General features: G+C 49.7%; 5 protein-coding genes across 5 annotated transcripts in view; 2 read left to right on the top strand and 3 right to left on the bottom strand.

The window, feature by feature from the left end:
• Positions 1–2,892: 2,892 nt before the first annotated feature.
• Positions 2,893–8,783, bottom strand: LOC104836403 (chromosome unknown open reading frame, human C11orf52). Its single transcript, XM_010575005.1, has 4 exons — positions 8,752–8,783; positions 4,322–4,362; positions 3,493–3,539; positions 2,893–3,129 (listed from the first exon to the last, which is right to left on the bottom strand). The coding sequence occupies exons 1-4, from the start codon at positions 8,781–8,783 to the stop codon at positions 2,893–2,895; spliced, it is 357 nt and encodes a 118-aa protein (XP_010573307.1).
• Positions 8,784–13,270: 4,487 nt separating this feature from the next.
• Positions 13,271–14,812, bottom strand: HSPB2 (heat shock 27kDa protein 2). Its single transcript, XM_010575004.1, has 2 exons — positions 14,679–14,812; positions 13,271–13,793 (listed from the first exon to the last, which is right to left on the bottom strand). Exons 1-2 carry the CDS (start codon positions 14,770–14,772, stop codon positions 13,342–13,344), a joined length of 546 nt encoding a protein of 181 aa, XP_010573306.1. The 5' UTR covers positions 14,773–14,812; the 3' UTR covers positions 13,271–13,341.
• Positions 14,813–16,752: 1,940 nt separating this feature from the next.
• Positions 16,753–20,972, top strand: CRYAB (crystallin, alpha B). Its single transcript, XM_010575003.1, has 3 exons — positions 16,753–17,167; positions 18,758–18,880; positions 20,065–20,972. The coding sequence occupies exons 1-3, from the start codon at positions 16,970–16,972 to the stop codon at positions 20,266–20,268; spliced, it is 525 nt and encodes a 174-aa protein (XP_010573305.1). The 5' UTR covers positions 16,753–16,969; the 3' UTR covers positions 20,269–20,972.
• A 486-nt stretch (positions 20,973–21,458) lies between these two features.
• Positions 21,459–22,959, bottom strand: LOC104836491 (chromosome unknown open reading frame, human C11orf1). Its single transcript, XM_010575103.1, is given in 6 exon segments — positions 21,459–21,464; positions 21,607–21,725; positions 21,728–21,841; positions 22,172–22,238; positions 22,734–22,769; positions 22,771–22,959. Coding segments are annotated over 6 exon segments (531 nt in total).
• Positions 22,960–23,444: 485 nt separating this feature from the next.
• FDXACB1 (ferredoxin-fold anticodon binding domain containing 1) overlaps positions 23,445–23,688 on the top strand; it is a 3,875-nt gene continuing 3,631 nt past the window's right edge. Inside the window, exon 1 of the mRNA XM_010575102.1 lies at positions 23,445–23,682. Within this exon, the coding sequence (XP_010573404.1) occupies positions 23,445–23,682 (238 nt within the window). The remainder of the gene's footprint in view (positions 23,683–23,688) is intronic.

Here is a 23,688-nt window from a genome sequence, read left to right as displayed (position 1 = left end):
GCCGGTTGCTTGCAGCAGCGGCAGGGCCCCGGCCGCCGCGGTCAGAAGAAGCGCGAGGAACCCGCCGGCCGGCCGGGCCCAGGCCCCGGCTCTGCAGGCGCTCATCCGGGGCCGCGGGTGCACCCCCAGAACCCCCGCCTAGAACCCCAGTGCAGCGAGCGGGCAACGGCCTCCCCCCGAAGTGCAAAGTTATTAGTTAAAACTAAAAATTAGATCTTTAATGTTCAAGGAACGTTTGATACATTAACCCTCATTTAACACCTAGACATAAGAACCTCAGGAAATGCAGGAGATGCGCTGTTGGAAGCTTTTAATATTCAGTGCAAAACCAAGTCCTTTACAAGAACGCTTATTGCAGAACATGTGGCTTTCACATTTTATCTATTTGAGGCCTGGTAAACAGGCAAAACTAGTGTACTACTCCTGTTCCTGTGCAGAGCATTTGATTATCTCTAAGATACGCTATACTTCAGAAACAACACCAAGTACTAGCTAGGTATGGAAGCTGGAGCTCCTTAGGGAATAGGAGATAAACTACCATTCCAGGCTTTGAGGCACTCATTAAAAGAGAGTTTCTACTGTAGCTCCCATGCATTCAGAATACAAAAGGGCTGATCCACAAATCAACAGAACTAAGTGACGTGACTATGTGAAAGCAAGTTCCTCTGAGCCAAACCCAGTCCTACCTATGTCTGCAGCAAAACTGGTTTAACTTGATGGATGTGCAGATTTACACCACTCAGGGCCCAGGAGCTTGACCTTAGCATCTGCCCAGCTTACTGTCCCCCACCCCAGCTCTCCTGCTGAGTGAGGAAAAACTTCAGTACCACACAATGTGCATGCCACTGCAATAATGGGCTGTTTCACTTTAATTAAATTGGTTTTAAAAATGACCTGTTGTCTAAAAAACCTCCCATCTCCTGAACTACAGTCCATATTTAATTATGTTTCAAAAAAAATCCAGTTTCTTCCTATGATGCAGAGGGCTTGACTAGAACTGAAGCCAGTGTCCCTTTCTAGCTCTTGTACCAGTGATTCAGTGCAAGGAGGTACACAACTGCTGCCCATCATGAACCAGATCTGACAGCTGGGCTAGCAGAAGTGAGTGCTAGAGTGTCCCATGACTCCCTGACACACTCTTGTAAGTAAATCCTGTGCCCATTCAATCCTCCTCAGTCTAAAGGACAGGTTTTCATGCTGGGCATGGAGTACAGAAAAGAACTTGGAGGAGCAGAAAGAGGAATCCTTGGCACTCAAAAGAACCGGCCCTTCCAATAACATAATGCTGTACCCATTATAAATGAAGGGCCTTCTGTTGCAGACCTTACAATAGCCCCACTGAGGTCAGCTGGATAGCATGGGCAAAAAAACCCTTTTCAGGTAGAAAAATATACTGTATCCATTATAAAAAAGGGGCCTTCTCCTGCAAATGTTACTCTGGCCTTACAATAACCCTGCTGAGGTCTAATGGATAGCACGGGCAAAAAGGTAGAAAAATTGTAGGATTGGTCCTCAAAACACTTCCATCTTAGCAAACACTGCCCGTATCAGCTTTATTTTTTGTAATGAGCAGGAACTCCTTCATGATTTTTAGATTTAGCTGAGCCATAATATGCAAAATTATGTATGTTTATAAAATGTACCAGGATGTCCGTTTTTAAACACTGGCAATAAACAGGTTGTCCCACGATCTACATTTAGCTATGCAGACCATTATTTAGGAACAGAATGTGCCAAGCATTGATTTAGTGCCTGAAGATACTGCTTGGAAGCCCTGTTCAACTGCCATTGCTGCAACTGCCAAATTCAGACCAGTGGCAGAAGCCTTTTGGACAATTACTATACTTGCATTACTAACACTATTTTAAAGCCATAAAAAAATTCTGAAAGGTGTATCTGGGAGGGTTAGCAGAAAACACCACATGGTGTGTGCTTTATGTCACCAGGTTTCATAACTAAGGCTGACAGTATGAAATAAAAAATGGAGGAAAAGTCCAAAACCCTCTCTAAAGTTGGCCAGGATTCATATCCAGTACCTCAGGCATGCAGACAGCTGCTGTACTCTAAGAACTGGATAACTGCCCTAAATATAGGCCTTGCAGTTAAATTGTGAATTTTCCTTATTTCACTTCCAGTCAGAGCCAAGAGCTCACTACTCACTTCTGTGCATGTTGGGGTAGGGATGCATATCTGTACAGCCCTTCAGTGAAAGAAATTGTTCTGTACCCCTCAGTTAATTGTGCATTTCCGGCCTTGGTTTTAGTGTGCTGTGCATAGTTATAGAACACTGCTTTTTGAGAAAACGGGATGCACATAGTGCATGACTGCAGTTGCAGTGGCAGGTGTTGGAGGAAGACGTTGCAGTAGATACTGTTAAAGGTTTCATGCCATTTCTTCACAGTGTCATCCACATGTCATTCTGCACATTGCAGAATTTTCTTAACACTGGCATAAAATCCTGTGGCAACATCTTCCTTGTCCCTTGAATCCTGTATGTCATGTTCCCAAATCCATCTGCAGAGCAGCACTCAGCTGGTCCTGTGCCACAGCAGGAACTTTCTCACTGAAGCTCTGAGCTGTGGTTTTAGCCTTCATCAGCCAAGGAGCAGCTCTGCCTTCTCACAGTGCTGAGAAGAGACGGGTTGCCAGCTTCAGAGCCAACTCTTCCAAGGTGAAGAGGTGTTTTTTGTCAGCAGAATCAGATAGGAAACTACTCATCGTGTGAGAATAAATATGTCTGTGTCCTCCAAAGAGAAATGCAGGTGGAAGACATAGCCTCTCTGCACTTTCTCAGGGAGAGCTGATGTGTCCATGAGGTTATCTTGCATCTACTGCATCTCTAAGTCTGTGAAATCCTTTTGCTGCTGAAGGAGGAGGGGACCACCAAGCCTCTTATACCAGGGTCCCATTCTTACTGTCATATTTCAGCCTGGGCCGGGGGAAGTTGAGCGTGGCATACTCTGTGGCATTCTGCATTTGTAAGTTCTTCACCTCTGCTGCAGAGCGCTCCCGGACCTTGGTGAACACTTGGATGTCTGCGTAATGAATGCTGTCATCCTGCTTCACGCTCTTGGGCTTACTCACGGTGGCGTAGACAGGAAACTCCAGGACATCTTCGTACGTTGGACCCTTTGGGGAGAAAGAGTTCTGGAAGGTCAGGTCCCAGGGCTGCTGCCACAGATGCCTTCCCCAGACCAGGCAGAGTCACCCTGCACACTGCTCCCAGCACCATCCAGCCCTCTGACACCTCAGGCTGTGAGAGAGATTTCATCCTACTGCTTCCACTGCACTTTAGGGGAAAAAAATGGGCCCGCATCACTGTGCAGCAATGCACATTGTTCCCACAAGCCATTAAAGCCTATACAGGATGAGACGATTCACGGCTCTGAATAAGCTGCCCCATGTCCTCCCAACCCATCTATCCTAGGAAGCGGTGGTCAGCGCTGTCTTCTCAATACACAGTTAGGAAAACAACTCTGGGAAACTGTTTACCTTCCTGCCAGGCTGATTCTGTTGGCTCTCATGTCTCACATTAGTTCCTGAAAAAGAAACACCAGTGGATCAGGTTAACACAACTGTTTATTGTTCCACCTTTGAATGCAGAAATGCAGCATCTGGCCCATGGGCTCTACCCACTGGACACAAATCAAATTTCCACCTCATCTGACACCCTCAACCCTAATGCTGTCTGTGAGGCCTGCCTCCAAGAAGAAAGCCTGGGCTTGTTTCCTTGGAAAAAATAAGGTTTCCCAGGATGACAACATGCTGTGGACCGCGATGTTCTTGGCAGAACCTAGGAGGACAGACACAGCACAGAGAACCTCCTTGTCAGCCCCTTGGAGAAGTCAGATCCAGTTTTAACTTTGTTATTTCCTTTGCTGCCTGGCAAACATATTTTGCCCAGCATGGTCCAAAGGCCACAGGGCTACTTAGGGAATGCACTTTATTCTGGGGGACTGATGTCAGATGGATGTTTGCAGCTCTTACAGGAGTTTGATGCAGCTTCTGCTATGCTGCCACTTGAGAGTACTCATATGTGTTTTGATGTGAGACTCTGGTATTTTAAAGATACTGCTGAAGTCCCTTACCTCCCCCTTGCCAAGTCCCATAGCACATCACACCCCTTGCTTTAAGTTTTAAAGAAATCTTGCCTCTTGCTTCTACCAAACTTCTCTTGAGGAAGGTTAGGTACAAAAGAGTATAGGAGGGGACCTCAGCCTCAGGGATCCAATTCACAGTCAGCACTGACTGATGTCAGCTAACCAGGGGCTCAGTCACTCTACCTCTTCTTGTCCCCTAAAACGTTTTCACAAATCCTTACCTTGCTTTTCTTTCTTTCTTTTAAAAGGCGAAGGGCAATTCCTGAAATCAAAGAGAGATGTCAGCCCTGAGAAGCCTCAGCCTCTGCTCTCATAACATGCAAACCGAAATGCACCACCCCAGGGTACCACATCTGTGGGTAATGAGAAAGGCCCAAGAAGTGTCTTAGAGAAGAGCTATGGAGCCAAGCCAGAACCTGAGCGACTCTTGCAGGGAGAAGGTCCAAAGGGGAGATGTGGGGATGTGTTTCCTTCTTCTGTGACACACCTACCATACCCCACAGACACCCCCAAGTCTCGTTGCCTTTCAGCCCTACCTGGCTGTCCAATATGCATATGCATCAGAGTGAATCAGAACAGATTTCACTGTAGTTTGGCAACTACATTTCCACAGCAGTATGATCAAGGACGCAGAGTGCAGGGCATGATCTCAGTTGGCCTTCTCTTAGGGCCAGATGCTCTGATAGCCCTCTACCCTGCACTTTGGCCACCCTGCCCAAGGAGCAGCTGTGCACAGACCTTGTGCTAATTTAGTGTTTCAGACGGTTTTCCTGTTCTCAGTTTTCCACTTAAAACACAACCAAATCAAACAAGCTATGCACTTAATAAAGCCAAGCTAAACCCTGATCTCGGCTGTACCTGTGTGACCAGAAAGAGACAAGCCAAACACAGCTATGTTGCAGCCATGGAATGAAGAGGAGCCAAATTCATTCCAGCTGTTAACAATAGAGCCAGGAGCTGAGCTCCTGCAGGCTGGTGCTGGCAGGGGTGCACAGGCTGTCTGGCAGAGCACAGACATGTCACATTCTGGGCCAGATGCATGAAGGAAATGTTATCGTTGCATTGCACTCGGAGGGCTGGAGGAGAGCAGGTGCCAGCCCTTGTATGGCTCCTCCTGCGTACGCATGTCCAGCTGGTACTGGCCGCCGACCAACACAGCGTGTAGCTGAGGGTCTCACACGGGTCTGTGTCTCTGCCGCAGCACAGGCAAAAGCTGAAAGTGGGCAGCTAGTGCTTTTAATGGGGCTATAGAGTTACCAGATGGTTCCCAAGTAACATTGTATGTCCCGCAGCCTGTGCATTTGCCAGACAGTCCTGCCACAGGCAGGAACAATGCAGAGGCAGAGCTCTGCCTTTGCTGGCTTTTAGAGGCAGCTTCAGTGGGCGAGTGAGCAGGACAGTGTGTGTAGTAATGCCTTTGGCACTGTAATGGCAAAACAAAAAAAGCATGAATGCAGGCAAAGAACTTGGAGACCTTCAAAATGGTCAGTAATGATTAACCAGACTTGCTAGACCTGGGAACTCAAAGACAGCTTTGGGGAAGGCAAGGTGGCCATGTGCCTGTGCAAAAGGATCCAACACTGCTTCTCATGACTCTGCTGTGGTCTGCCCCACAGAGGCACCAACGGCCCTGCAGTCCTTGACAGACAAAATCTGGGGGGCTGCCCCCAGGAGTTAGGGGCCTAGCTTAAGGCAGCACTGCTTTGTCTTGCAGTGGTTCTCAGCTTCCTCCTCCACTGTCTCTATGAGCTTGCAGGGTCTCCAGGGCCCTCCTTGCCAAGGCTTGTGTGCTAGAGCACTTTGCTGCTTTACAGCATTCAGGCAGTTGTACAATGTAATTAAAATAGCACCATTTGAAGCAAGATCAGCAGGGTCCCCATCCTCTTTCCTGTGAGGTAGGCTGCAGTATCAGCTTTCCAAGCTGCTCTTGATTGTTTTGGTTGCCTTCCTTTGTAGAGACAGCATTAGCAGCCAGTGTGTAGGCTGGATCTATTCTGAGGCTGTCTGCAGGCTAATCACACCGAGGCAGGAGACTTCCCAGCCTCAGATCTGTGGTAATTAGAACGGATGTGGCAAGGGAAACAAGAGCAGGGCAAACCTCTCCCCTGGTCTCAAAACCAGGTCAAACATGTTGTAACTAACTCACAGCCTGCTAGAAGCACATTGTATTCTACATGACAGCACACATGTCGCTGCTCCTATATTGCTTCCTCCCCTTTCCCCATGTCAATGCCGACTTGATTTCTGCACTACAAAAGCCTGCTTCACAGTGGGTCCTAAATTTTGGCATCTTTTGCTGTCCATGCACACCAGAGGCCCTGAGTACTAAACCAAGTGGTGAGAATACCTGGGGCCTGCCCTCCGCAGGACCATATTTGCAGAAGTACCCAGACCTGAGGGCACGCTTTCCTTCATCAGTAGCTTTCTTCTGTGAATAAATTTGCTGTAATGGCTTTTCTTTAAAGACTTCAGGAACCTCCTCAGTCTCTTGCTCTTTGCTCTGTCTCCCTTAGGGCTCGTGCTTTGGTAGGGATCATGACAAGGATCTTCCGTCCAGGAGAAGGTGGGTGCCTACCCCCTCTGAGCCCTTTTGTAAGTCTCAGCTTTACTTAGGAAGCCCAGCTCTGTGCTGACACAGCTGTGGTGCTGAGAAAATCAGAAATAAAAGCAGTATAGGTGCCTGGAAACACCTGTACTAAAATTAAGTACCATTTTTTCCCTCTGTCAACAAGGCAAAGCTATGAATCATGCAAACTTCTGCAGCGGGGCTTCAGTGCACCAGTCTGCTCTTGATTGTGGTCCTCTGTAGGTGTCTCCCAAGCCCACGTTACTAACAGCATGTTCCGGTTTGCCTTCCTCTCTCCTTGCTCAGAGCCCATTTGAATAGCTTGTACAGCACAGGGACAGCCTGGGAGCCTGAGCCCTTCTTTACCCATGTGTTTCCATGTACAGGACAGGGGATGATGCTCCTGGGGAGAGAGCTGTGCTTTCTCCTTGCTGCACAGCAAGGAGATGTTAGCACTTGAGTTCCACAGGGGTACTGGGGTCAAAAGGGTCTTTGGCCAGAGCTTTGTCCTCTGCTGCAGGAATCAGCCAGAAGGTAGTAGTGACACCACCAGCAGAAATACCATCCCAGATTCTTACTTTCCATGCAGCCTCTGGGAGAAAATCAAGCGGGACACAGGACTCCTGGTCCAGTAGCCTTGGGGGAGCAGAATTTGATATTGCCCCAGAGAAGCCAGCGTGCCACCACATTGCTCCAAAAGCTGCTCTCCTGCCTGGCCCTGCATACGAGTGACCTTCAGATTCTGGTTTATACTTCCTTGTGGAGGCATAAGTGTTTGTGCATGGCCTGGCACTGTCTGGACATGAAAGTGCCACCACAGCATTTGCTGTAATGGTGGTGTTTGTACTCCGGAGTCTCTGGCTTTGCCAGTCTGCACTGTGGCACAGCTCTCCCTGCCACGCAGCATCAGTAGCATGCCAGGCAACTGCAGGTCTGCTCAAGCGAACCAGCCTGTGCCCCAGACATTCCGTGATCAGGCCCTTGTCTGCTGCAGTAATGAAGCTGATGCCCTAGGTGCCTCATTTACCCTCTGCCACAGGGTAGAGGAAGTAGAAAATGGGACTTTTTGGGGGGGACACGTCAAGAACCAGCCTTCCACCTCCCACCTCCAGCTCCTGTTCCTAAATCCCAAACTCCTCTGCGCTCCAGCTCAGGGCTCAGGTTGGAAGGACCTCGGTGTCCTGCACCTCCTCCTCTGCTTCAGCCACTAGGTGATGCTGTGCCTCTTGTAATTATTAAAAAGCGCTGATGAATTTCCAAGACTTTTAACAAATGCAGTGTTGGAGAGAATGTCCTCGGCGCTTCATCTGACGTTCATGGGTCTCCCCCTTGTACCACGCTCAGAGCCGAAAATATTTCCACTTGGCACCGAACGATGGTCCGCCGTGCCCTTTTTCTGTAAGCAGGAGGTCCGGGGCACAACATGAGCCAGGAGGGATTAAACTGTCATCCTTCCTCCCAGGGAGAAAGAGCAACAACATCTGAAAAACGTGGCCAGGATTTCCCAAGCGCAAATAAAGTCCAGACAGACGCAGGCAGGGAGAGGGGCCGGAGGAGCTGAGAGAGCAGGATGGGGTAGCTGACCCACCAGCCCTCAGTGCCACCACCACTGCCCCAGGGCCCCCTCCCTGCACTATGCCAAGGGGACACCTTACGGTGTCTACCTGGCCGGAGACCACTGGGGCAAGGACAGGGATTTTAACTAGATCCTTCCTAGAACTGAGCTATTCTCAGCTGCTGGCATGGCTGCGGGAACCCAAGCTGCCAGTCCCAGGAGGTGCCACAGCTCTGGGCTGAGAGATGGGAGCAACAGAGCCCCTTCGCCTCCCCCCCACGATGCCTTTGGCAGGCAGGGGCTGCCCCAGCCTCCCGCCCCCGCCGGCACCTGCACAGCAGTGACCCAGGGCCCCTGCTCGCTTGCTCTCCGTTTCTGTGTGAGCTGGCGAGGTGCAGGGCTGAGAGCGAGGCGGGAGCCCTGGCGAACCCAGCACTGGGAAGCAAAGCTTGCAAAGTCCACTCAAACTTCCGCTCGGGCTGCCCCGAGTTTCGTTCGCCATCCCCGTACCTGGCGGATGCCGTACTCACCACGGTCGCCCGCAGCTGCAGAGATTGCCCATGTCGCTCCTTCCTCCATGAAACAGAAGCGTCTTCTGGACAGGGAGGGCTTGTATTTCCTGGTTCCTGCTCGGCCCCTGGCTATTCCAAGGGAGTGTCTGGCAGTGTCGGATTTCTCTCCATCGCCGCAGTGACTCTCTGCTAGGCCCGTGCGTGCCATCTACCGGAGGGCTTGCCCTGGGCTCTCCGTGCCCCCGGGCCAGCGCTCACTTCTTGCTACTCAGGGCGGAGAGGGCAAGGAAGCAGCGAGCCGCCAGGCCTCAGCCCTGGGGCTAAAATTATGATTTGCACAGGGGGTGTCCCTCCGCTATCCCTCTCTCCCACCAGCGCCGTCCTGCTGATGCCAGCAGTGATGCAAAAGAGGATGGAGGAGGGACTTCAAATGTTCCTGAACAAAGGGAGAAACACCAGGGTGGGAGCAGTCAGTGTGCTGTTCCTGCTGTTCATCATTGCCTCTCAAGCAGGATGTCAGAAAAATGCGTGGCATGGGCTGGCATCATCCGGGGAAGAGAGCGTATCTTCTTGGGAGGGAGGTGGTGCCCCACTGAAGGTGAGAGCAGGCTTGCAGGTCTACTCTCAGCTGAGCTCTAGCGCTGCTGCTTCTGCTGCAGGCAGAAAGGCATATGCAACCTCAGGGACGTTACTGAGAATCCATTTTTTTTAAAGCTACCTAGATGAAAGTGTACAGATTTGTGCCTTTGAGAATGACAGAATCCCATGAGGGACCTCGCATCATTAAGCACCTGCAATATAGCTCTTAAGCTCAACCCTCAGCATGTCAGACAGGAACATTAGTGTGCATTTTACCTCTCTACCCCTGTTGAGAGCCCTTCAGACTGTGGCTGGTCATTCCTGGACTGAACGACAGGTAGCTGATCTCTGGCAACTCCAAGAGAGCTGATACTCAATACTGAAAGATACCATGTTAATGTAGTCCTCAGGCAGAAACTGTGCTCCACAGCTTTGATTTGGCAGTCAGCCCCAGTACTATGCAGGCCTGAATGCCTCATGGGATGTGCTGACAAGTGGGTAAGTTTTAATTCACACTTCTGGCAGACTATCTCAGGAACCAGCCCTAGTCCCCAACTCCAGCTGTAGCCATGCTCTCAGCCAGGCTTACAGCACCATTTATCATCTGCCCAACTGCAGAGCAAAGCTTGTACCTTTCCAAAGGTGGCAGGAGGAGAAAGGTTCTGCTTTAGAACTCCAAAACAGCTCCTCAGCAGGTGGCTGGAGAAATTGCACAGCTCAGCCTGCACCACAGCACACAGGGGAGAATTTAGGACCAGATTTGTGCAGGCAGATGGGATTCAGTCCTTATCCCAACAGGACCATGTTCTCAGGGTCCTGCAAAGACGGGGTGGTCTCAGGAGTCTGTCCCTGCTTGGGAAGTTGCAGACTGTGTGTCTCTGGGTTCTCCACAGACACTGTTGATTTAGTGACCCAGTGTCTGTTTTGATTTCTGGGATAACTTGGGCTTTGTTGCTTTGTGGAGAAGAAAAAAAAAAAAGGCTGGGAGACTGTTCCCATTAGCCCATTTCACAAATACTGGAGCTGCTGGTTTGAGGTCCACCAGAGAAACAGAAAGGCATCAAAAACATTGGCAGAGCTGGAGAGCATTTGGCTGCCATTCTGCATTCCCTCCTCAGTCTGTGTCTGCAGGGATGAAAAAGAGCACGACTTCCAGCGCTCCTGCTCAGCAAACTGAACAGGCTATTTTGTGCAAAGCCTGCCAGGGTGCAGAGGAACAGTGCAGTGGCTAACACCAGGCAGTGCCAGCCCCTCTCACTGCATCACTACTCGTGGCAGCTGTCTTCATGCTCTCAGGGACATCGTCTGGGTAACAAGCTGTGCAACTGGCACAGGACGAGCCTGCAAGTGCCCAGCAATAGAGAATGAACTCGTTTGAGAGCAAAGACAGGGCTAATAAAAGCCAGAGGAGGAACAGAACTGTGTAATGACTACTAATGCTGTGCATTTCTATTGCAGTAGTGTCAAGGCACCTTAGACACTGGGGGACTGGGACCACACTGTGATAGGTGTGGTACAGGCACACAACAAGCTGGCACTGTCTATAAAAAATGAAGGAGAGAGAGCTCTGAACTGTTTGGGGCACTTTTGTCGTAGAACCCGCTCCCTGTGCAGTGCCAGCCCTGGCCACATGCTGTTTTCAGCCACCAGTGGTTGAGCAACCCACAGCCCTTGTGTTGCAGTCAGAGCAGAGCCAGATGGCATTCCATGCTCTAGCATGTGCCATGTCTGTATGGTGTAAGTATGTGTACTCCTTCAGCCAGGCACCCTTTGCCCAGCTTTCAGGTCATATGTTGGCCATCCTCCCTATCCCCAATCCAGTGAAGATGTTTATCCTAGTGACAGGAGGCCTGCAGTGAGTGAGAGGACCATCGATCCTTCTTACCAGCACAGAAGATGCCAGATCAGAGGCAAAGAAAAGCCTTTTACAGTTGCTTCTCTGAAGTGGCTGTGAGTTTGAAGACTCCTTTTATGGCAGGGGACTAAGAAATTTATGGCTGTACCTGACCCCATACACAGACACAGGTCTCTGCCCTCACCACAGGGATATGGGCTTGGGAACTCAGTCCTCCTGGGACTCAGGACATGGGTGGGTGCTGCTGCGAATGGGATGCGGCGTGTATCTGGTGCAGTGCATGAGGCTGGTGTGCCATGCACTGAGGAGCAGAGAGAGGCTTATATACAGGGGAGCAGTTAAGGACTGGGCTGTTCCTGCCCTTACAAACAGCTGCTTCAGGCGATTAAAAGTCACTGCCCCAGGATTATCTCTGGAATTATTATTAATGACTTAGACAAAGCCCGTTGTAAAGGTGATTTTTATTTTGACAGTGTCTGAAATACTTACTAGCAGCAGATTATCTGGTCCTACTTCACGAGTAAGGGCATCCCTCAGCAGCACAGACTGTGAGGATGGGTATCTGATCTGTGCCGGGGGGGATGGAGGCTTAGCCATCCTCCTACTTTCTCTCATGAGGCTGGCAGGCAGGGCTGCTCTTAATTTAACTCTGGTCCTCATTGCTGGCAGAGGCCCTGAGAAGTAGAAAATAGCTGCACAGTGGTTCACTCTGGTTTGGATCCCACTTTGCCCAGCAAGGGTGAAAGAGCAGCCTTATACCACTGTTTCAGCAACCGAGAAGGTATGCTGCATGGGGTATAGACTCCTGAGCAGGGTATTTCTGGCCCTATGTATTCATGGAGGCAGAGTGCAAAAGCCTGCAGGTCACATCCCAGCAGGGAGAGGGAGAAGCTCTGTCCACAGGGATCTTGGAACCTCCTCTCTTCTCTGTGGGAGGGCTGCAGTCAGGCATGCCAGGGACCCCCATATTTGGCCAGTGACACAGCATTTTGGCTGCTTTAATTGGCTCTGACAAGACAAGGATTGCAACTGGCATCTGCTGAGCCCCCAAGGCCATCCAAGGCAGCAGCTGCCACCGACAGCAGCACACATGATCCCTGGCCCAACATCACAAGACTACAGAGAAATTTCTCATGTAGCTGGTAGCATCATGGTGTCTGCAAAAGGGGCAAAATTCATCCCCTCTGTGAATCTACAGAGTGCTGGGATGACAGCAAGGCACTTGGGATCTGAGTAGAGCCTTTCCCTTCAGCATTTTGGGGTTCACTCTCCTCACAGGGACTGAGAAGGTCTATGTGTGAACAAGCCTTATGTCCCATAAACTAGAGGGCTGAAGCATGGCTTGGCATTTGTTTACTTGGGCTAACTCCAGCTGCAGGTCTGGAAATGCACAGTGAGCCTCCAAGAGCCCATCACTCTACATCTTTTCTCCTCGAGGCTGCTGCCCACTGTGGGCTCCCTACAGCAGCAAGCAACTCCAGCTGCACCTGGGCCAGGAGGGCCGATCACAGAGGTTCCCCCGGCTGCCCCATGGACAGAGTCCCTCCAAGTCCCCACTGATGCCATTTCCACAGATGGGCTCAGTGTGAACATCTGGAGCAGCTAAGGCACTGTCCCTCCTTCCTGCTGCAGAGCAGCTTGGCCAGAAGCAACATGAATCCAAGGCAAACAAGAGAAGATCAGAGGCAGATTTATTCCTCTCTCCTCCTGAGAGCTGCAGGCACTTTTACAGACCAACAAGTACTTTCCATCTCCACAAAGGTCAGCCACCAGCTCAGAAGTGAGGCACTGGGGTTATCTCTTCTCTCTTCCCAGTACCCTTCTGGGCTAGAGCACAGCAGCTGTTTAGCAGTCCACTGCGACACAGCCTCACAGTTTAGGGTGAGAGTGACCCTTGCCATTTGGGGTGAGAGAAGAGCACCCTGCATGGTGCTCAGTGAGCACTTGACCTAGGAGAAAACTTGCATTACCATCTCTAACACTTTAGTCTCCCTCTTTTTTTCAGTTCCAAGTCCCTTTTTCCAGCCATCAGCCTTAAGAAGCAGAAGTCTGGCATATATATGGCTGCCTCACAGCCCTGCTAAACACTGATGGTGAGAAATCGGGGTCTGGCACCGTGGATTCCCCACCCCTGTTCCCCCCACCTTCCCTGTGCAAGCCCAGATCTGGGGCCTTTAGGACTCTTCCTTCCCTTTTCCTTCCTCAGACTGTTCTTCTTTTCCCACTGGCTGCTCCTGTTGGGTTATCTTCACCTCGTTTACTCTGGCCTTCACCTCCTTCCCCGTCCGGGGAGCCACAATGCTTAAGATGCCATCGTGGGACAATGTGGCTCTCACCAGCAATGGGTCGACATCCAGAGGGAGGATGTAGGTCCTGGTGAACTCTCGGGAGATGAAGCCATGGCGGTCAGCCTTCTGTGGGTGCTGCCCCATCACCTCCAGCAGGTTGTCTACGGTGCGGACGGTGAGCTCATCCGGCAGGAAGTGACAGACATCCAGGAACACCTGGAATTTGTGCTCATTGAGGCTGATCTCAGAGGTGCCTCGATCCAGCTGCTTATTGATCCGAGGCCTGATGTAGTAGCCATGGTACAGGGCAGGGGCTAAAATCTCACATGGGGACACACCTGAAAATGAGACTCAGTAAGGAGTGTGGGGTTTCCAGGCGAAGGAGTTGGAGAAGGATGGTTGGCAGCAGATAGGGGAGGGTGACAGGAGGAGGCTGGGACCTGGCAAACACCTTGGTTTTGCCACCACATCAGCACAATATGGATGGAGTCTTTTGTGATTCCTACCTTCGTGTCTCTAAAACACACACAGAGCCAGATGCCTGCCAGCCACTGCCTCCCACCACACAGCTGGCAGCTGCCAGCAAGCCACGGGCTGTCATCCAGCTTTCGCATGTTTCCTGGGTGGACAGGGAGGGACTGGTAGGTGCACTGGGCGCTCTGCAGTGCAAAGCCCACAGCCAGGGATGGGCATGGAAAATGCTGATGGTGAAGAAACTGCCCTGAAGAACTAAAGGCCTTTTGTATGCCATTGTCCAGGGGGCTTTCCTTGGAGCTTTTTGCCTTTTCATGCTGTTGTGCTGGTGCTGAATGGTTCTGCTGCTGCCCACATTCCTTCCCCTCTGCCAGCCACTGCCTGGCTTTGTGCTGAACACCCCAGCTCAGCTTTTCTCCACAGCCTCAGGCTGCAAAAACTCCCCCCGCCCGGGAGCATTTTGTTCCATGTTTGCACAGCATATGCATGAATGCCAGACCATTGGGGGCATGAAAGAGGGACAGGAGAGACAGCAGTAGGCATGGATGGAGAAAGTGGACCTGAAAAGAGAGCCCTGGCTATTCCCTGGATATTCCCTGCTGATTTGACCTGGGTTCTTAAGCTCAGATTTCCTTGGCTCCAGCTTCCCTAGCCTGCTCTGGAGCTCAATCTCCCCAGGGGGACTCTACCAGCCCTCCTGCACCAGAGGAGGGAGGGGGGGGGGGGGGATGTCCCATCTCCTTTCTTACCTTCTCCAAAGTTCTGGTCGTAGATCTTGCTAGGGTTGGCAAACTCGTACTCCGAACTCATGGGGTAGGCATGGGGGACAGTCCGTGCAGCCATGGCGTGTCCGGGAAGGGGACCTTCCAAGCACTCACTGCCTCTGAGAGTGAAGGCTCCAGATTGCAAGGTTTTAATTGGGCGAATTCCACAGGGAGGAGTGTGTGATAAAAAGATGGACCAAAATAGCCACATGCACAGGCCCCAGGATGCCTCGCCAGGGTGACGAGGGAAGCTTCTCGCTGCATTCCAGCAGGGAGTGCAGGCACTGCCTGCAGTCAGGGACAGCTCAGGAAAATCCCACACCTCCTCCCAGCCTCTGAGATACCTTCCTTGAGGAGGGGGTGCAGGAGGCAAATGGGTAGCCAAGTCCAGCAGGGAGGCACAAAGGTAGGCTGAGAGAGGCTGAAGTAGGAGAAAGCAGGGCAGACCTCAGGCTCTGCTGCCTGCTGTGCTCCCAAAGGCAAGGGCGAGCAAGAAGGCTCATTGTAAGCAGGTTCAAAGAGTCTCTGACACTGGTCCTGCTGGCCCTGAAGCCCCCTGTGGGGACAGGGCAATAGCTAATGCTGTCTGGTGCTTGGTCAGGTCGTGCAAAGTCATGTGAAGTCACTATGACACCCATCAGCCCACTGGGAGCTTAGGTCCCAGATCAGCCCCTCCTGTGCCCTACACAAAGGAGCTTGATTTTCCCAGAAGCTGAGTGGATGGCTCAAGCCTTTTGTTCCTATGAGTGGTGAAGTGCTGCAGGTAGTTAAGGATAGACAGGATCCAGATCCCACTGCTGACACCTCCACATCCCAAACCATGCTGCTGCAAGCTGGCTGTCCAGACTGTTCCCTGGCCAGGGCTTTGGCAGAAGGTAATGAGACCCCAAGAAATGCTTGTGCCAGAGATCATGAGTTAACCAGGGATCTGAAGCTGGCATAGGTCCAGTTTTATTGAACTGGGGGGGGGGGGGGACAGGGGGAGCAGGGAGGGGAGTAGTGCCCAATTAAGCTCCTTATACCCTGAAACCAGAGATTTCCTTGAGTCCTGCAGTATGAGAGAGCAGGTGCACTGCTGTTGATGTAATGGGGAATTGGAGAAGGTATTTATGGCCTGCGCTGTTGCACAGAGCAACTTCTGCTCCCTATTCTTGCAGGCAAGCTGAGATGAAGAGGGTCAGACCTTTTTGCAAAGGACTGGTGGTGCTAGCAGTAAGAATTATGTGCCTCTGAGCCAGTAATTGTATTCAAGTTGCGAGCTCTCAGAGGCAGAGACTAGCTCTTGCTCTTTAAGGACAGTTGCTAGGCTGAACCCATTCCCATAATTTAGGTTCACAAGTGAGGCAGGAATTAAAATAAATGTGTGAATTAAGATGTATTAGGAGCATAATTATAGGAAATCAGCTTACTGCAGGGGCACAGGGAGACAGAGGTAGCTTGCACCCCTGAGAAAGCATGTCTCAGTGTAGCACCATGGATGCCGTTGACATGCCCAGTTTATCTCTGCTCACAGCCCTCTGGAGTACTCTGAGGTCACAGAGTGTCAGGCTCTTCTGCTTTCTCCAGCAAAGTGGTTTCTGTAGTGGGCAAAAGATGAGAGGTGTTGGGCTGAAGCACTGTGGAGAAAGCCATCCTTCATTCGCACACATACCAATGGGCATGCACTAAGGCAGTGAGGCTTACTGGGCTGCAGAGAGCCACACTGCCAGGGTATCTCGCAAAGAACATCCTGGGATCTTTCCTGCTTTCTAGCTAAAGCAGACCTGTGGCTTCTCTTGCCTTAAAGAAAGGCAGAGCTCTTCCTAGACTGGTGTGTGATGTGGGGAGCTGAAGTCTCAGTGCTGACAGTGGGAACAATGGCCCCTTGTCATTTTCCCTGTGAGCCAAAGATAGGAGCTGCATTGATTCTGCTGGCATCCAAAGCAGCTGGGAACATCTGCCAAGCCTGCCTGGGACTCTGCAGATAAACAGCACGTGGGGAGCGGGGAGGGTGGCTGGGCAGTTTGGCTTCTTGCTGCCCCATTAGGCTCCTTTTCTTCTTCTCCCCTTCCCCCTCCTCCTCAGCAGTGTGTTCAAATCCCCCAGACAGTTACTGGGCACCACTGAAGGGACCAGCCCAGGAGTGGGACAATAAAATCCCTGACACCACTGTTAAGGGGGGGGGGGGGGGGGGGGAGGGGGGAAGGCCAGGCCAGCTGCACGGGTATAAAGCTGTCCCACGCTCCCGGCACAGCACTGCAGCACAGTTGTTTGCCAGGCTCCTCCAGCGCACTCCAATGGATATCACCATTCATAACCCCCTGATCCGCAGACCCCTGTTATCTTGGTTGGCACCAAGTCGTATCTTTGACCAGATTTTTGGAGAGCACCTGCAGGAGTCAGAGCTGCTCCCTGCTTCCCCCAGCCTCAGTCCCTTCCTGATGAGATCCCCCATTCTTCGGATGCCCAGTTGGCTAGAGACAGGACTCTCTGAGGTAATCTTCCCTTCTTACTGCTTTTTGTTATTGCTGTGTGCACGTCCTGATGGGTCTGGAGCTGCAGACCCATGAGACCTGAGAGCTTGGAAGCTGCTTGTAGGTGGTTATTAGGAAAAGGCTGGGGAAAAGGGTGCTGTGTTTGTGCCTCTGCTCCTCTGCATTAGGCAAGAACCTCTGCATGCTCTGCTAAGCAGTTGCGACTGACAGCAACTATTGCCATAGTGTTGGGAATAGAGGCAAACTGAGCTGAGTGTGTGCAGCAAATGACTGTAAGAGCTGACAGAAGAAAGGAGGAAGCCTAATTTCCTTACCTGCTGTGCAAAACTTTCAATCCCACTTCCTCCTGAGAAGCAAACAGCACAGGGGTAGTGGGCCGGAGTAGTGTGATCCTCATGTCAGGCAGTGTGGGAGCTCATGGTTGCTGAGGAAAAAGGGGCCTATTTTAAAGAATCACTGCTGAGAAGAGCAGTATTTTAAGTAAGTTATAGGACCCAAAGGATCATGAAGCAGCCATCTGCCTGCTTCAGGGGCTGAGCCAGGAGGCACGCAGTTCAAACAACCTTGCCTGTTCTGCGAGTCAACTGTCTTATTTACAAGTAACTTGTAGAGCTATTCTAAGCCAAATGAGTGAGAGGAAAGTATTTTTTTAATCTTTGCATAATGTTTCCCTTGATTTAGTGACCTGGGTCTCGCTGTCCGCTGAAGCAGCCATAATAAGCACCACAGATAACAACATCTGACTATCACAGTGGAGAAATCTTCGCAAATATTCTAGAAGGAAGAGGAAACACTTAGACTTCCAAGTCAAACTGCGGAAACCAATAAGCCTAGAGCTGGCACAGAGGCTGCCTCCACATCCCAGCTCACACGCTCCCTGACCACGAATGCAGCAGGAAGGCAGAGACAGCCAGCTCATATAGCAAAGTCCCCCAAACGTGTCCAAGACAGGCAGAAAATGCAAATTCAACCTCAGGAAGCAGCAAAAAGCAGTATTTGTTAGAGGCGATAAAGGGCAAAATGGAAGTGAAGGAGGTGAGATTAGCAGCAGGTGACTCAGAGTTTCAGCAGAAGTCCTGCTGCTCAGATAACAGAGGTGAGCAGTGAGGCAGTACTGCTTGCCAGTGACACATTATTTTGGTTACTAAAGAGTGACGATGCAGGCGTAAAGCCTGCAAGCCTGAGCTGCAGTCAGCTGCACGGTCAGGGTTTCTTTTGCTTGAAAGACTATGCAAAATCCAGTCACAGAAACTGGAAACCTTCAGACATTCTGTTAAAAGGACTGGATGTAAAACTAAAGAGTCAGTTTTAACAAATTCAGATTAAGAGAATCTCTTCCTCACTCCCAAGGAAAACATTTATCTCATGTGATCAAGAGAAAGCATTACCATTTTAGATTCTGTAGTGATGGGCATTAATGTAACAGGCCAGCAAGGGACAAAGCCATCCAGATCAGAATCCCAGGACTGAGTGAAGGTCAGACATGCATGTGTAGATAGAAGCTTGAGTCTTGAACTGCTATATTCTGAGAGCCTTTTTAAGCTGAAACCCTCACCTGCTCTTTTCTGAAGTCCCTTCCTTGTTTTGCAGATGCGACTGGAGAAGGACAAATTTTCTGTAAATCTTGATGTGAAGCATTTCTCCCCTGAGGAGCTAAAAGTGAAGGTGCTTGGGGACATGATAGAAATTCATGGGAAACACGAGGAGCGCCAGGTACTTCTGCTTTATCTGTGCGACTGATAGTCAGTGTGAGCTTCCTCATCTATGGTTAAACAAGGAGACTGCAAAACAATCCTCTCCTGTGCTCATCTCAAATACTTCTAATGTTTTTTACCAATCAATCCTAACGGAAGATGCTCTGTGCACACACCCCACCCCCAGCTGATCCCAGACTGAGCAGCAACAGGGTGGAGATGTATTGCTGATGTTACATGAACTGTGAACTGAACTGGAAAATCATCTTTGAAATGGGCATTTCTGGGCCTCCTTCTCTCTGGGAAGAGGCCAGGAATGCAGTGAGGCATTCAATAAGCTAACAACGAACTGTAATAATTAAACCACACAATGAATCAGTGCATTGCCCTGTTCTGTTACCATAAGGCTACCTCTTCCTGAAAAAGGCCCATCTATCAGTTTGTAACCCTTAAAGGTTGTGTTCCACTGTCAGTCATCCCACAGCTTGCTGGCTCTAGAGACCTGTGTGGCAAGTGGGCAGACAGAAGTCAAAAGCCATGTCCAAAGCTGTATGTAACAGGGCTTGCCAGACCCCATCACCCTCCCAACCCCCACCCCCTGCCTCCTTGCCAGAAGGAAACGAATATGCATAATAAAGTAGCTATGTCACTGGAACTGTCAGCTCTAAGAGCTTCTGGGAGCACAGATCTGTCAGTCAGGAAATAACAGCATTACTTGTAGCTGGTGGAAGCCTGTAATCCTGACATAGCTTCAGCAGATTTTTTCGGCTAAGAAAATAATCAAGCGCTATAGCAGAGATCAGCTCACTAGAAAGCTGTGTATTACTGGAGCTCTGGAGACCCTCAGGAACAGGCGTGGTTGGCACTGCATGTAAGTCTAGCTGCTGCATCTTAGGAATGACAGCTCACCACTGTGCAATGAACCCAGTCTCTGGCTGGCACAAGAGCTGGAACATAAAGCCTCCTCCTGTAAACACTGCACCTGCAGGCACCTGCAGCCTAGGCAGGGCAGTGTCTCACTTTGGCCAGTCTTGGCTCTTTAAAAAGGGCATCTCATAATAAAAACTCTTTTAACTTTCCGAAAAGTTTTCCTTTGAGAGCTGGAGCTTCCTGATCTCAGACTTTATGCAAAGGACCCGTGGTTTAGGTGGAACTGAGTGAACGTTTCTAATCAGGGATGTTCCTTTTCTTCTCCTTTTGAAGGATGAGCATGGCTTTATTGCCAGGGAGTTCAACAGGAAATACAGAATTCCAGATGATGTGGACCCTCTGACCATAACCTCATCGCTCTCTCTGGATGGTGTCCTGACTGTGAGTGCACCAAGGAAACAAAGTGATGTCCCCGAGCGCTCTATTCCTATCACCCGTGAAGAGAAGCCTGCCATTGCAGGAGCCCAAAGGAAGTAGGCTGCTATTTAAAGTCACCCCGGGGGGCCATTCAAGAGCACTTTTCATCAGATGCCAGCTATACTGAATGGCTACTCATATTATTTATGCTGAGTAAGTTTACTAACAAATAAAACATGAATAAGCAGTTTGTATTTTTTTGTTTTGAGCACTGAGGACAGGGGAAGTGTTGGGTCAAGAAAGCTGTGTAAGGTTGCTGTGGAGGGAAACATACCTGGCATCAATCTTGTTTACACAGTGGCAGGCAGGTGCGTCCAGAAGAGCTTGTCTTGGTGTTCAGAAACACTTTGCTAGTTGCACTTCGCATGCTCTAATGTTTTGCAAACATCTAATTGCATGAGCCTTTTCCTTCAATGTTGCCAGAGGATTTCAGAGTGTTTCACAAGCAACAGAAAAGTTTCTCCAGTGGAAATTAGACTGGTAAAACAACTTCATGACAATCGAAACCCATTCGAAGTGTGGATATTAGATAACAACTGAATGGAAGACAACTGTATCTTAAATCTCTAGAATGACTCATGTTATGGAGAAGCATGCAAGTGCTGCAACCAATTCAGAGCAGTTGCAGATGAAAACTGCATAGCTGCAGTAAAGACAGATATATCCAGAGAGGACAAAAATGTCCTGCTCTCATGGTTCAAATCACATCACTTTGAAACTATGTTGTCAGTGCCCTTCAAACAATGAACAGGATCTGACATCTACAGTATTAATCTGATTTATGCTAACATTGTTGCATGGTACAAAACACTACTAAGTCCTTTGCAGGTGTCATCATCTGTTTACCACCTCTCTTCAAAGGGATATGAGCATAAAGGAAAGTCTGTATTACTAGAATTGAATTTCTAAAATTCATCTCCAAAAAGGATGGAATGCCATAGATCTGTCGCACAGATCATCAGACTCAGTTATGACCTATTTTCTATGTTCCTTATAACTTCTGAGACAAAAGTTACATTAGAAGGGATCAGTTTAAATCTCAAATGAACTGTGAGGACATCCTTCTTCCATGGCTTTAAGTGAGAAAAAGAAAATGAGCACTCAGTGATGTGGGGTCATTGTCAAATACCCCAAATCCCACCTAATTGCCAAGGTCTAGCATTTCCTATTAGCTGGTTCTAATAAGCTCTTCCAGTTAAGGTGTTAGTTAGGCTTGACTGACAAGGCGCAGGGTGACTAGTGACTTGCAGTCACCTCTGCACACAAAATAAACAACAGAAACACACATAGGTTACAAACAATACAGCTTAGAAAGCAGGAAGAACATTTTTCACATAATGCTACATTTGGCTTTAATGTGTGACAGGTCTTTTTGCTTGAAGGATATCCTTGTAGCACTGCCGGCAGAGAGGCCTCCTGTTTTTCTGAAGGCATAGTGTTCAGATTCTTTCCATCTCTGTTACATTTCTTGCATCCTTCTTGTTCCTTCTCTGACTGTTGGACACAGGCAAAGAAAATGCTGCATATGGAGGCCTGTAGTCTATTGTGTAGCAGGACTGAGCAGTTGGGTTGAATGAAGGAGGTTCCAACTCAGGGTGGTGGCCCAGAAACCAATGAGGTTCTCATTCAAATCCTAAAAGAATAAATACAAAAAACCTTGAGGAAGTAAGTGCAAAATTGCAATAATATATCCAGAAAATACAGCTGAGGGAAATGGGAATTTTGAGTGAAAGCTCACTGGGGATAAACGTGATGAGGTTAGCTAGACAAGAACACCTGAAATGCAAATACCACTCCCTGAATGACTCGAAATACCTGTTCTGTGGTGGCACAGGAGCACAGCCCAACAATGAGAAAATGACAGAAAAGAATTGTGTCATCTCTAAGCACAAACGTCATTCAGAAGCTCCTCTTTTGCTACACTACAGATCCAACAGACTATGTTTCAGTTATGTGCACATACTTTTTATTCCCTGATGCTTTCCCTTGTTGTAATCTGAAGCGTATGTTGTTTCAAAGCAGTGAGTGTACTGAAAAACTCACATTTAGCATAGCTAAGTGTAAGTAAAAAACTTTAACATTTTTTATCTTACAGGAAGACCAAAGTATCTGCAATTGCACTACTACTTTCAGATCAGTCTAACCTAAGATCACAAAGCTTCAGTGATGACTTGTGAGTCATCATCTGAACAGCAAAGGAAAGAGAGCTGGACTGGGGCCACTATTAGGAGTAAGACTGAGTTTACACAAAAAAGCATTCCTCACATCTTTACTGCTGTAGAGGAACTGTTGTAGGACACTCATCAGAGAAAAGGGTGCTGACTGTTGCCTTTCTGCATTTTTAAAAAACAGTAGAAAAGACTAGGAGCAGGGCTGCAGAAAGGGAAGCTACTCACGGGACGCTTACCTCTGATGCATTTGTAGCTGGGGATGGAAAAGATAATGCCCTGTGTGCATGACAAATTAAGTGATCATCTCAACTGAGATTTGCTATATCCACAATAAGGAAAAGCACAAGGACATACCTGGGAAGGAGGTGGCTTGGGCTGCACAATTCTCTGGGATATCGTATTGCTCTTCATTCCAGTTCCCTATAAGGGTTTTTGTTGAGTAATCATTTTCATTGGTGGTGCACCTCCAGCCATACTGGGAAAACTTGTAAGTGCTGTCCCAGTCCATCCACAGTTCCCCATGGCCGGTAGTATGCATTAAGGCGCCATGGAGGGAGTTATACAAACAGATCTTGGACATGATTTGGCAATAGAAATCAACAATTCCCTAGGATCAGCTTGTGCCTCAAGAGCATGTAACATGACATGGAATGTTGTCCCTTCCACCTCCCTGGTGACTGAAGAGGGACCTCGTATACTTCCACGGGTGCTAGTGGGCATCAGAGAAGAACTGTGTTCCTTCTTGATGCCAAAATTTTTTTTTGGGGGGTGGGGTGTGCATGGGTAGGTGTATAGCAAGTACGTATCTTCCTAAACTGTGATACTGCATTTCTCAGCTTCACATTACTGAATACCTCTCGTAACTTACCCACCCTTTGAAATAGACAAAGTGATTTATGCAAGCCCACAGGGACCTAATGCCTGAACCAGGACCACACCTCATCAACTGCAGGCAGTAGGTCTCTGCTGGAGCTTGCCTTTGCCAATTTTAAACCTTCCGCTGTCATCACTCATGTGACTCCCGAAACACTGTCCTGGCCCAGTACAGCAGCTGAGGGCACGCAAATGGAACAGGTGGCACCAAAGCATGGCTACTCTCTCCCAATCCGTGACTCGCAGTCCTGGGACTGCGGCGGCCCGCCAGTGACAGCTCCCGGCCTCGCCAGGGGCGCCGGCAGCCATTTGGGCCCCGCGCAGAGGGTCCCTGAGGGGGAGCGGCTGCCGACAAAGCACCGGCGAGGCCCGCAGAAGCCCGGGCCGCCCACAAGGGGAGAAGCCCCTTCCGCGGCGGGCCCAGAGGGAGGCGCGG

This window comes from Haliaeetus leucocephalus, unplaced genomic scaffold, assembly GCF_000737465.1.
Source record: "Haliaeetus leucocephalus isolate CR32 unplaced genomic scaffold, Haliaeetus_leucocephalus-4.0 Scaffold450, whole genome shotgun sequence".
Classification (NCBI taxonomy): Eukaryota; Metazoa; Chordata; class Aves; order Accipitriformes; family Accipitridae; genus Haliaeetus; species Haliaeetus leucocephalus.
This window is presented reverse-complemented; position numbering and strand designations above follow the sequence as displayed.

Excerpts from the sequence above, each read along its gene's own strand:
- HSPB2 (XM_010575004.1), bottom strand. The coding sequence starts at position 14,772 with ATGGCTGCACGGACTGTCCCCCATGCCTACCCCATGAGTTCGGAGTAC. Across the intron at positions 13,794-14,678 it reads CGACCAGAACTTTGGAGAAG|GTGTGTCCCCATGTGAGATT; the intron begins GTAAGAAAGGAG and ends TCTCATTTTCAG.
- CRYAB (XM_010575003.1), top strand. The coding sequence starts at position 16,970 with ATGGATATCACCATTCATAACCCCCTGATCCGCAGACCCCTGTTATCT. Across the intron at positions 17,168-18,757 it reads TAGAGACAGGACTCTCTGAG|ATGCGACTGGAGAAGGACAA; the intron begins GTAATCTTCCCT and ends CTTGTTTTGCAG. Across the intron at positions 18,881-20,064 it reads GGAAACACGAGGAGCGCCAG|GATGAGCATGGCTTTATTGC; the intron begins GTACTTCTGCTT and ends CTCCTTTTGAAG.
- LOC104836403 (XM_010575005.1), bottom strand. The coding sequence starts at position 8,783 with ATGGGCAATCTCTGCAGCTGCGGGCGACCGTG. Across the intron at positions 4,363-8,751 it reads TGCAGCTGCGGGCGACCGTG|GAATTGCCCTTCGCCTTTTA; the intron begins GTGAGTACGGCA and ends CTTTGATTTCAG. Across the intron at positions 3,540-4,321 it reads AAGAAAGAAAGAAAAGCAAG|GAACTAATGTGAGACATGAG; the intron begins GTAAGGATTTGT and ends TTTCTTTTTCAG.